Genomic DNA, 13,119 nt, shown 5'->3' with positions numbered 1-13,119 from the left:
TTGGTACTGTTTTACTCTAAGAGAGTTGCTATAACCAGAGAGGTTACAGCAGGGGTAAGGGCTATCACTTCCTCGGCCCCAAGGAGAAACTCCACATTTTTTTATTAGGCTTTATAAGGCCTGTAAAGGGTACTATCCCTTCCACTAACACCTGTGAGGATTTCAGGATCAGACAGCTCAGCTCTGCCACTTGCTCTCTGTGTGGCCTTTTCATATCCTTGTTTCCTCGTCTGGGATGTAAGGATACTCATACTATTTGATTGGTGTGAAGATTAGATGAGACACCACACAGCTGGCATGTACTAAACAAGACTTTTCAGTGGTTATTATTTTAGATAAAGAATCTAAATCTTAGACAGGTAAGTGGCTTACCCTTGTAAGTAAAAAGGGTAACACTGGATCTAGCACCTCAGGGGCCACATTCTGTAAACTTGAAATTATGCAAGACAGCTTTCTTGATCCCACCAACAGGTTTTGAATGACTGTGGGCAGGGAGAGAGGTCTGAACTGGGGAGTAGCCTCTGAATGTGGTTTTTGTGCAAGATGGGCAAGCAACCAGACACACGGAGCAAGTGGACAGGTGGCCAACTCTGCCATGAATGGCTGGGGGAGGCAACATGCAGTGGGCCACACCCACCAAAGGATGCTCAGATTCAGAGGTCAGATGGATTTTCCCAGAAGTCCATCTGGGAAATCTTCGGGGTGGGGGTGGTCTCTATCCTGAGGGAACCTCAGTCAGGGGACTGGACATGCTATGCCGAAGGGCATGACCTGGCTAGATTCCCCTGTCCCCCATCCCCGGTCATCTGGGAAAGCCCTCCATACATACACCAGGTCATCACAGACAGGAGTCTTCTTGGAATGACTCCTGTTGTTTCCTCAGTGGATGCAGAAAGAAGAATGTCAGGGCATAGTAATGCCTTGCAGGACCAGCACCTTGGTTCTTCTGTTCCTGAACCTACTTGAGGCATGGACACAAGATCTATCAGTGAAAAGGGTCCAATCTCAAGTGGTTAGATGGGCTTACATAATCAGCCCTTCCTTCCTTTTGATAACAGAATAATGATGCTTTATCTTTCCAGAGAAAGAGCGGTCAGAAGAACTAGGTTTAGGTGGTGACCCCTCTATTTATAAGCTGAAGAAACTTGAGGCGGATACTTAAGTGCTACTAACTTCAAGTTCCTCATTTGTAAAATAAGGATGATGACAACAGTTATCAGATAAGGCTATTGTGAGGATCACAAAGATTATACATTTGAAAGTGCTTTGCCAACAATAAAGCGCTGTATGACTTATCATTATCCCCAAACTTTATAGTCCAAGTCTTAATCAGAGAGCCGACTCTCCTGGCCCTCTGACCAGCTCTGGGATTCACAGTCCATTTCCTGAAATGTGACCCTTTATTATATCCTGCTTTTCATTATTGAGCAAATGTTTCATGTCTTAGCTTTATGACAGGTTGCTGGAGAGCAGAGGTCATGTATCATATCTTTTCCCTATTTCCTATCCCATAGGTAACTGATAAATACTTACTGATGGTGTAGAACCATCCCACCATTAGTGGAGCATGGACCTGAGAGGCAGGACCTGCCCCCCTGCACTCTCTTACCCGGCCACCACTGCAGGTTAGAGCCAAGGCCAGAGGGGAGAGGAAGGATCTCAACTTGAGACCCAGGCCGTGGGTCTGGCTCCATCATTTTTCACTGGTTACCTCAGCTGTGAACTGAGCATAACGGCGCCCTGGTCATTATGAGCAGAGGGCACACACTGAATGGACATGGGAGACTTTCATGAATTGTAGAGAAAAAGTAAACTGTTGTTACCAAGGTGAAGACCACAGCTATGGAAGCAGAGCAATTGGTGCAGGTGGGGACTGAGCCTACATCATTAATGTGGCGCACTGCCCACCACCAGGGCACTCACCTGAGGAATCAGGCCAGCATGTGGACCACGGGACGAAGGTCTGAGAGCGGTTGCTGATGGGGTTGCTCACAGTGCAGATGTAGACATTGTTGGCATGCTGGGGGCCAAGGGTAAGATACAGGAGGCTGGAGCCGTTGGCAGGTCTCAGCGAGTGGGTGCCCACCTCCTCGCTCCAGCTGTAAGCCACCTGGTCCCCCTTCTCTGCTGTGCAGTCCAGCGTCAGGCTGCAGTTCCCATGCTCCTGGGTTGAGTTCAACACCTTAATTTCCGGAGTGGAGACCTGCTCTGTCAGGAGGGGGAGGAAGGGAGCCATCACTGAAAGGAACCCTCTGGAATTCTGACTCACCTTCTTTGTCAGAAGAAAATGCAGTCTAATGGCACTTTTTCCCTCTCAGTGGGTCTGCAGTGTAATTTATTCCTAGTGGGGACCTACTGCTTTGCACCATCTGTCTCCCTATGCCCCAAACCCATACTCCTTTCCAGGACCACTTGGAATAAAATAGAGAAGAAAAAATTGTCTCTTAGTCCCCTCCTACCAATACTGTAAGGGCTCCCCCCGCCCTTTCCTGTTGTTCCTGATCTAGGTTGCTCTCCTGTATTCTAACTGTGGTGTTTGCTGTTGGTTAAATCCCCCGTGGGTTTTAAGTGTCCTTTGCTAGAGTATTACCTTCTAGACCTAAAAGAATTACTTTTTGGTGGTGGGATTTCATCTATACTCTGTGAGGGGTGGTGTGTGTGTGTGTGAATAGCAAGAGCTTTAGGGTGTCTGGAATAGGGATAGCCATAGGTCTCGTCAGCTAATCCCACTCTAATTCTGTGAAATAGGCAAGGTAAAAGGGAAAGCTGTATTTATTTAGTAACTACTATAGGACAGGCATAATGCCAGAATTTCACATTCATCATATTCTTAAATCTTTTCAGCCATTTTGATCCTATTTATAATTATACCCATTTTATAGATGAGGAAACTGAGTCCCAGAGTGGTAGACTGTCTTATATAATGTCACACAGCCTCTCAGCAGCCAAACTGAGATCTGAACCTGCATCTGTCTGACTCCAAAATCCAGCCTCTTTCTTTGACTTGAGAAAAATAGCAAGGCTGCAGAGACCATATTTTCCAAGGTAAGAATTTGATCATAAAATATGATTAGATTTGACAAATGCAGTGAACTGTGCTAGAAAAATGCATATGTAGTCTTCATGCTAATGGCAGCCTTGCTCCCGGGACACTGTGGGAGTGAACAGGACTCCCTGGTACCTGGTGGAGGGCTGTGGAAATTCTGCATTACATTGTTTGGAGGAAAGGGAATGTTGGGGCGAGCGGAAAGGTGGGAGGGCATTGCTGTCTCTCCTGTAGGTACCTGAGGATTTCAAAGTAATGCTGGGTGTATGGGGCTCCTGTTCCATCCTCAGAGATAAGGAAGTGATCGTGAAGAAGCAGGACAGCCCAAGTGGCTGCCAGGACCCCTGGGAACTCAAGGGAGCCTCTGGACTTAAGAGACACAAACTCTGGGTACATTCAAAAGAGTTGACAGTTAAAGAGGCTCAAAAAAATCTCCAACCTTAGAGTCAGATGGACATAGGTTCCAGTTAAGTTCTGCAACTAAGAAACTTTATAACCAAAGCCTTTGTTTAAATAAGAAGGAGGCGCCTCTTCCACCAGGCAGATGCAATCCTATGCCAGGACATAGGGCTTGGCGAGTGGTGTGTGGGATGAGTTTCAGCTCTCCCTCTCCCAGGACCCCTAGTGTAGTGAGCCACCTACACAGATGCGAGTAGGCATGTGCAAACCACTTATCTCCAGATGTCCGTGTCCTCCTCTGTGAGAGGTTGGACTCAATCAGTGATATTCAAACTTCCTAAAAATCAGAAAAAAAAAAAAAACCCAAAACCTTTTTTTCCAAAGAAAATCTCATTTGCAAAGCGAGACTCTTGGGGCTCCAGGGCCTCCAACCTATCGGCAGCTGGTCTACTTTTCTTTGGAAAATGGGAGTAAAGCTATCACTAATGCGCAATTTGGACAAAAAAAAAAAAAGATTTGTGAACTGCTGAAACTTCTTCCTGAAGCACAGTTTCCCCCTTGACTTAAATGATCTATCAAGTCGCTTCCAATTCTAAATACCCTTTGCTTCTGAGAGAGGCCTAAATACTTGGGCAAAGAACTCTCTTGGCCCTCCAGCGTGGACCGGGGAAGCCACTATTATTACCATAGAGCTTCAGCTGCAGGCAAAAGTGTTGGACTGAAACGTTTTCCTCCACGCTCATAAAGTACCAGCCCTCATCTTTATTCCTGCTCTCCAGGATCCTCAGGCTCAGGTTTTCCAGGTGAAATGTGTAGCCATCCTCCAGATATCCTGGAGATCCCCCTTCCGGCAGATCAAGAGACACTATTTTCTTCTTGACCTTGCTTCCGGGTGACTCTGCCTTTGTGATGAGGATGTGGATGCTCTTGTTCATGCTCTTAATCATCCACTCAGAGGCCAGGGGCAGCAGCACGCTGCTTCCCAGCCGGCCAGGGATCTCTGGGCAGTTCATCAAGTCCTCACCTGCAGGAGGAAGGCAGAGGAAGTCCTTTATCATGGAAGCCTTTGAGAACCACACAGCCTAGTCATCAGGAGTAACAAACTGGAGGATCTCCCTCTTCCTCTTGGGCTACCCCTGGGGTTGCTAGGCCCTTAGCACTTTATAAGGACTGTCATGAGAATCCCACTATCGTCTCAGTATTTCAGAAACCCCAGTGGAAACCTAAAAATGACTTATGAGAGAGCTGTACAGACTAACTAGGACACTGGGTTTCTTTGATCTAGGAGGGAATTTTATCAACTCAGATTTGTAGGTGAGGCACTCAAGGCACAGAGACGTTAAGTGACTTCCCTAAAGTCATATAGCTAGTAACTGGACTAGACTCCAGGTCTGTTAATTCCTCGACCAGACATCTCATCACCATTGTATATACAGCATGAAGGTTGGAGAGTAAATGAAAGTGATTCTGAGCTTGTGAGTCCAGGAGACCACGGTCACAGAAGCATCATTTCAGATGAGGAGGAAAGAGGAAAGTCTGAGGGATGTGGAGTCTGGGAGGGGGTGGGCCCGTTGTTCAAACCGTGGAATTCTAGCTCTCCAAAAAAAAAAAAAAATCATTAAGATACTTAGTATGGTTGAGGGTGAGAAATTATTCTCTTTTTCAAAAAAGCTGAGCCAACAACAACAGTCAAAAAAAAAAAAAAACCCACCCAAACCTTTCAAACCACTGTAAGGGATCCTACTGCTGACTATCTAACACCTTTTCTCTCTTTAAACCCACAGCCTCAGTTGATGACTGAAAAAGAAGAAGAAACAAAAGAGAACTTCCATTTGTTTCCACCACCAAGTCAATTTACCTACTTGGATGGATGCTCTATGCTCCCAGCGAAGGGTAGCATCTTTGTTCATGGAGCAGTCACCTGCTTCAAGGCTTTGCTCCTGTAATTGCCCCCCCCACCCCTTGCATCATCACCTTCGTTATTGGTATGGGATGTTGTGGGTTATTTCCACCAACACAAAACATTCCAACATGTAATTTCCCTCATCTTGAAGACTGCTCCCCTGACCCAAGGTCCACCCCCAGCCACCTCCCCATTTCACCGTTTTCCTTTATCACAAGTTTCCTTTAATGTGTGGTATAGTTTATACTGTGTGCTTTCTGTCCCCATTTCCTGATCCATTTTTCCTGGTACCCACTCCAAACAGGCATTCTTCCCTACTACTCACTAGAACCACTCTTGTCAAGGTCACTGTATCTCCATGGTACCAAATCAATTCTCTATCTTCATCTTGCTTTCTCAGGAGCACTTGGCATAGTTCAGATCCCTCCTTTGAAATAGCGTCTTCACTAAACCCTCCTGGTTTTCTTTCTATTTCATTAGCCGCCCCTTCTCAGTCTATTTGACTGGAACTTTCTGCTCTAAAAGACTTCTAAATACTGGAGCATCCCAGGACTCAGTACTCAGAACCATTCACAGCCATGCTCCCAGGTCTACCAGCCACACTCATCCAGTTGCAGTTTGACATGTTTTTGGAATCCTTATAGAGCTACATCTCCTACCCAAACCCTTCCCTGTACTCAAAACTGCCCACACATAATAGGTATTTGGGAGTCTAAAGGGCATCTCAAACTTAGCAAATGAACTCTTGATTCCATAGCTCCTTCTGCAAACAACATTAAATTCCCCCAAATTCTCAGCCAAAACACTGGAATCATCTTTGACTCCTTTCTTTCTCTCATACTCCACACTCAGTCTGTCAGCAAACCTTGTTGGCTCTGCCTTCAGAATATACCTGGCAACTGAGCACTTCTGACCTCCTTCATTTCTACCACCATCATCCCAGGCCTGGGCCCTGCCACTGTCTTCCAACAAATCTCCCTGCATCCATACAATGGAGAGAGTGATCTTTAAAAACTATGTCAGATTTTGTCTCTCTCCTGCTTTTTTTAAATTGAAGTATAGTCAGTTTACAATGTTGTGTCAATTTCTGGCATACAGCATAATAGTTCAGTCACACATAAACATATATATATTCATTTTCATATTCTTTTTGATCATAAGTTACCACAAGAAATTGAATATAGTCCCCCATGGTATATAGTATGAACTTTTTGTTTATCTATTTTATATACAGTAGTCAGTATCTGCAAATCTTGAACCCCCAATTTATCCCTTACCACCCCTTCTCCCCCTGGTAACTGTAAGTTTGTTTCCTATGTCTGTGAGTGTTTCTATTTTGTAATTAAATTTGTCTTTTTTTTTTTTTAATATTCCAGGGCCTTCTAAGCACCCATAGAATAAAAATCCGTAGTCCTTATTATGGCTTCAAAGACTCTGAATAACCCAGTCCCTGGCTCCTGTCCAGCTCCATCTCCTGCCCTGTCTCCATTCACTGCGCTATGGCCTCACGGGCTCTGCTATTCCTTAATTCACCCAGAATCTTCCCATCTCACAGCCTTTGCATTTGCTGTTCTCTCCCTCTCCGGAAATCTCTCCCCTTACATAGCTAAAGAGCTCATTCCCTCATTTTATTTCAGATTTCTGCTCAAAAAATTATCTTCTCTGAGAGACCTGCTCTGGCCATCCTGTCTAAAGTGGCATCTCCCTTCTTACTGCACTTATCACTATCGGATGTTATACTGTATATTCGTTTATTTTTATCTCCTCCACTAGAATGCCAACTCCTCAAGAGGAAGAATTTGTTCACTCTTTGGTCCCTATGACCTAGAACAATGGTTGGTACATAGTTGGCTTTAAATAAATATCTATTCAATTTATGGAATGCTGAAAGCCGTGTTACCTAAAACTCCCTTATTTTGCTTTGCCCAGTATGTGTCAGAACTTAATAACTGAACTTAACCATAAGCTAAAGTTTATAAAAGAAAGAGCCCATGACTCAGAGAGAGCACAGATTGTTCTAGTTGATAAGGAAGTCAGAAGAGTACGATAAAGCTGTCTAAGTAATGCAGCGACCCAGAAAAGGCACAGTTAACTTGAGGTTAAGATGGGTTGTTGGAAATTTGGGCAAACTGATTAAGATGTCCTCGATACCAAAATGCTCTAAGATCCAATGCTGTCCTATAAAGGGCCCAGCTGACTTCAGACTAGAGATTCAGAGGTTGGGAAAAAAGAAAAAATGGGATTCGAGGGATTCGATTGGCACAATTATTAAGGAAAAGAGAGAAAGACAATTAGGCATTTGTTCTTTTACATGTTGCTGATACATCAACACTTAAGAGTCCTCTCCCTTGTTGCCTAATTGATTAGACAAGAAATGCTGTTGTTGGTGTTCGTGTTGCTGTTTTTACAAAGATAAATTGGACAGCATGTTGGAATTTGTTCCAGCCACACTTATGGATGCCTGACTATCCAGACAACTTGATAGGTACAGTACCCAAAAGAGTAAGCTCTTGAATCCTGAACTTAAACTTCTACTTATAAAGGGATCACAGAAAATTAGAACAATCCATGCATGCAGTAAGTGGGCCCCCTGAAATTGTGTACAGAAGTTCTGTAGATCAGCATATATACGTTTTTCTGGTAGCATGTCCATAAATATCATCTTTCAAAGGAGTCTGGGCTTCAAATCAAGGTTGAGAATCACCATCATCCTGGTGATTTTTTAGACCAATTTTGATATGGAGGAGAAATGGACCATTCTCAGACCATAACCCTCCCCCTCCCCCTATGTCTTCTGTGTGCCCCTTCCATCCATCTAAACCAATAGACTCATTACACCGTGGTGATTTTCAGAACTTGGAATTGGTGGGTAGCTGGGGGAAGAGGGGAAATGGAATGGGGCAGGGAGTAACCCCCCTCCCCCAGAAAAAGAAAAATTAAAAAAAAAAGAGGAGTGGAAAGAGGGAAAGAAAGAGAGGGCAGATGAGGAAAACAGGCCGAGTGGTTTAGGTAGATTCAGTCATGCGGAATGGAATCAAAACTTCACCAGGAAGAGACCCTCACACCCCAAAACCCACATGAAGAATGGTGAGGTAACAGCTGAACATGTGTGAGTGGCCAGGTCTGCAGGGGGTTCATGAAATCATCGTCACCCAAGCAAGAGTGGAAAATTAAAGTGGTTCATAAAACCCTTCAAGTGGAGTCCCAGCTCCTGAAACACTCTACTGCCTGATGAGTGTTTTCCAGTGGGTCTGTGATTCAGTCAGCCCCTGTTTACTAAAAGAGTCTGGAGGAAACATTTGTAGCTGTTAACACCAACTCACTTTCCTTCCACAGTAATGCTGCTTAGAAAGTAGAGTGATTCACATGCGCGCATGGATATTTTCCTGAAATCAGTAGCATTTAGCCAACGTTTTCACAAGATGGGATTTTACCTAATGATAACTTTTTTTTCTTTTTTTTCTTTGGTCCAGCCCTAATGCTTTCACATGTGCTTGTAGCACCTTGCTACAGCATTTCTTCCAGGTAGGACTTAGAGACCTCACAGTTCTTATGGCAAACCTAGGCCTACAAAGAAAAAGTAACGTGTCTAAGTCTCTTTTTTAAACTGAAGTCCCACCAGCTGTCCTCCTGTTCCCATTCCTTGACACTGCTGCGTCTTCCTATCTTAGAATATTTGCACTCACCATCCTCCAGCCTGAAATCCTGTTACTGCCCTTCCGCCCTTCGGGTCTCCGACCCTTGGCTTAGATTCTGTTTCCCTGCCATGTGTTTCCAGTGTAATTTGCTTCTCTCCTTCATATCACTCATCACACTTTTCACTCTGGCTCAGTGCTTGTCATCCTTACTTGATTATAAGCTTCCAAGAGTGGGGATTGTGTCTGTTTCATTCACTGCTGTAATCCTAACACCCACATAGGATATGGTAGAAACTCAGTAAATCCTTGCCCAGGAGAATGAAAAAACTGAAGGAGATGAATGAATGAATGAATGAACAAAAGACAACACAGAGCCTAATTTCTCCTCTCTCTAAAATCAAAGTGTACTCTGTTGTTTTTATAACATCCCTAAGAGGTATTTATGTAGGGAAATGATGAGGACTCTTCTCCCCACTTGCCAGTCTGGAGATGGAAGTCCTTAGTTCGGAACCCTAGGTTTCAGATACAGCAGGCTGCTTACCATTCCCCCTGAACACTCACAACACTTTACCTCTGCATCTGGGCCTTCATCTAGAATACTCTTTTCAAGTCCTATAAAAATTTAACCTACCAGGCATATATATTTGGAAGGACATGCAAAAAACTGGTAACAGTAGGGAGAGGTATGAAAGGGAGATCGGTCTCCATTCTATATCGTTTTATAAATTGTTGAAATTTTATAGACATACACGTAAAACTCTGTCAATAAACAAATTAGTTTTAAAAAATTCAATGAAAATATTACATGATGAAAGACGTTTCTATTCACTTTCCAAATTCTAGATCGAGTACTTCCATTATGCCTTCTATTTCCTCCTATAATTTTATCAACTTCTCTCACCTTTTGAAAATTCTTATACGTCCTTTCAATTCAATTAAAACCAACTCATATGTTTCGATAATCAATAGCATATTATATATTCATAGATGCGGATACTAATTTTAGCATTCTCCTCCTCCCTAAACATAAGCTTATCCAGTTTCATTCATTGAGGCCTCTGGAATCAAGCTGTGTGACTGCAGAGAAAGTACTAAACTACTCTGTGCCTCTTCCTTTTTGTAAAATTGTAATGGTAACGATAACAACGCATATCTCATAGGGTTGGTATGAGAATTAAATGAATAATACACATAAAGTACTTACAGCAGTGTCTGATATATTGCAAAGATACTGTGCATACTAGTATTATTCACTCAACAAACATTTGTGGAAGGGCTCTCATGTAGCAGACACTGTCAGGTGCTGGGCAGGGGCCGTGGCTGTTTATTTTAAAGTCAACCTATGGCTAATACCAAATAGTCCTGAGGTTCTGATTTCTAGTCCAGCACTGGAGACAGTGAAGGTAATGACATTGTATCATAATATTAAAGCTTTTGAAAAATAAAAGTGCCTAGATCTACATCTTGGGATAGAATAAACCAGTGAACACACAAGGATGGGCCAAGTCTAGAGCCCCCGCACTGGTCCCTCACCTCTCCCCCTACATGTGTGAAAGAGGTGGAGAGGACCTGCATGGAGGAATAAAAAATCCCACTGGGGCAGATTCTTCAGTTGTAACAGACATACTACTCTGCTGGGGGGTGTTGATAATTGAGAAGGCTACGCATATGTTGGGGGAGTGGGAAATCTCTGTACGTTCCACTCAGTTTTGCTGTGAACCCCAAATTGCTCTAAAAATGAAGTCTATTAAAAATATATGTATCATTGGGGGAATTGGAAAATTCACTTTACTAGGGAAGGGACGTGCGGATTTTGATTTTTGTAATTCTGACTGGTTATTGGAAGGTGAGCTGAGTAGACATGGGGAAAGGTGTGGGTACTGATTTTACAAGAATTGGGCTTTTTGGTTGGGTAAATCTGTCATGGTTGACCTGTCCCACTTGCAAAGGAGTTCCGTCTGGGTTTTATTGGGGTTTCACAAAAGGGTACGTATATAAAAATAAAAACACTAAAATTTTTGTACATATTTCAGAGAAGATGAATGCAAAGAAGGGAGCCATTGCCAATTGGATAGACATGCCTTATGGGGCTGGGCTGTATCTCACTAACCAGTGACCTCCATAGCCTTCAGGGGAGAAGCTATCAGCAGAACCTGAGATGCCGTGGGCCAGGCTGGCCAGGAGGCAAGCAAGCACAGAGATGGAGAAGTCCAGCTCACTGTTCAACCCCACAGCTCCTGACAGTCACTCAGAAGAATTCCAAAAATGGTGGAGTCACACATAGGGGACGCCCAGGAAGGTATACTCTCCCTGTGATGGCTTAAGGTGTTTCTGTTTGGGTTTCTGAGCCCTGAGCTCAATTATTCCTCTCTTAGACCTCGGGAAGCAAGAGCCATGGATCTGCCTGATTCCAAGAAAAGTGAACTTAAGGAAGGGCTCTTCATCTGGGAGTCTGGCAAAAAATATATCCCAAGTGCAGCCCCTCTTACAACTCCGGCATTATCTCTGGACTCTTCCTGGAAAAGTCCATAATGGATTTGCGGTCTTGAAAACCCCAAGAACAAAGCTTCTGGAGCCTCGGGATTTCCCCCCTCCCTTCCCTAATGCTGCCTCCACTCCAGGCTGCCTCCCACAGTCTAAAGTCCCGAGGCATTTAAAAAGAAAGGAGATTCTCACCCACTCCACGGGGAGGCCAAATTCCACTTCTTGCTTGGTTTTTTCTTTCTGAGACACCTTTCCTCATAGCTCAGATACTACTAAAGAGAGAATACCAAGTGCCTTTGGAGGAAGACAAGCCAGAAAGACAGGAACAGAGCCTAGCTCCAAACGCCTTGTGGTATGTTTGGCCCTCTCGTGGAGCTGCCCTGACCCCGAGGGTTCCCAATTTTCATATTTCACTTACTGTAACCAGCCCTGGGCTACAAAAATCTGGGCCTCTCCCCCTCTTGCTGCCTTGGACCTTTTTTTCCAGGAAAGTAGCCACCAGTATGACCACACTGTGGCCACTATCTGCTCTTGACCAATGCCTGGGGTTTTCACTTCGACCCTCTTCCCACTAGAGCTACTTCTTGTTGCCGGACCATGTTTGTGGTTTGTCTGCCTGTGTGTGTGTGTGTGAGAATCCCCATTCAGGACAGGGGTACAGGAGTAATCTTTTCCCAGAGCTTGTCCCTCCCTTAGCCTGGGTCTTTGCCAAAATGATACCCATGAAAAACCAGCCTCTCAGCCAGGACTTTGACTGGAGCCCCTCACCCGGAGTGGCTAGTCTAGAATGTGACTGGTGCCTTTGGCTTAGAGCTCTTGGTTTCCTAGGAAACTAAAATTTGTGGGGCTGAGCTTTGGAGCCAAGGGGCCCAGCAACTCATGATGTTTCTTCCTCTTTGAAAGAGGCAGGCGGAACTCAGAGCAAGTCTGTAAGAAGGAGGCAGCAGAATCACAGCCCCCTGCCCCTGCATCCTCTCCCCATCCGTGGGGCTAGCTGATTCCTGGCAGAGAATAGTGGGACCCAAGCCCTCAAACAGATGAACACTCACTTGTTCCGCAGCTCAGCTCAAAAGCCAGGGAGAGAAACAGCAGGACGTTCAAGGAGAGGAGTCCCTTGGGATCCATCAGCCAGTGAAGAGAGGGAGGGGAGCCTGGTGAGGAACCCGGCAGCTGCTCGCAGACGCCGCAGCAGAGTGAGCTCCGCGTCAGTCAAGTGCTGCCTCTACTGTCTAGTTTATGCATCAGGAACCGGCAGGCTTCCTGTCTCACCGGGACTTTTTCTGCCTATGCCTCCAGGATTGCTCATCTCCTTTCAGGTCTTAAATCACTCTGCTGTTCCCAAGAAGTCAGGGTCAGGTGCTTAGACCACTAGAGCCGGGAAGAGAGCTGTGTAGTCACCTCGGCCAAACCTCAGTTTTGGGAAGAAACGTGCTCCCCTCCTCCCTTTCTTAGCTGTCTCCCGGAAAGGGATGTCAAGCTTCTCTGAGCAATTCTGTCTGGTAACTCTTCTTGGAGTACAAAGAAAAGATGCAGTTTTGTCTGGCCACCCCAAATATGGGTAGGTTAGTTCAAAGCTAAACCTGGATGACTGAACTGTGATGAGCTGATGGACCTCTTACTTCTGATCTGTTCCATAATTTCAGAGAACA

General features: G+C 44.8%; 1 protein-coding gene across 1 annotated transcript in view; it reads right to left on the bottom strand.

Annotated features, from left to right (window-relative positions):
- The window catches only part of SLAMF1 (signaling lymphocytic activation molecule family member 1), a 32,433-nt gene extending 19,788 nt beyond the window's left edge, over positions 1-12,645 (bottom strand). Inside the window, exons 1-3 of the mRNA XM_015249006.3 lie at positions 12,520-12,645; positions 4,131-4,469; positions 1,924-2,208 (exon numbers count right to left, since the gene is read on the bottom strand). Coding sequence (XP_015104492.2) covers positions 1,924-2,208; positions 4,131-4,469; positions 12,520-12,595 — 700 coding nt within the window. The 5' untranslated portion in view covers positions 12,596-12,645. The remainder of the gene's footprint in view (positions 1-1,923; positions 2,209-4,130; positions 4,470-12,519) is intronic.
- Positions 12,646-13,119: the final 474 nt, after the last annotated feature.

The sequence above is a fragment of the Vicugna pacos genome, chromosome 21 (genome assembly GCF_048564905.1).
Source record: "Vicugna pacos chromosome 21, VicPac4, whole genome shotgun sequence".
Lineage (NCBI taxonomy): Eukaryota > Metazoa > Chordata > Mammalia > Artiodactyla > Camelidae > Vicugna > Vicugna pacos.
Note: the sequence above shows the minus strand (reverse complement) of the source record. Positions and strands in the feature narration are given on the sequence as shown.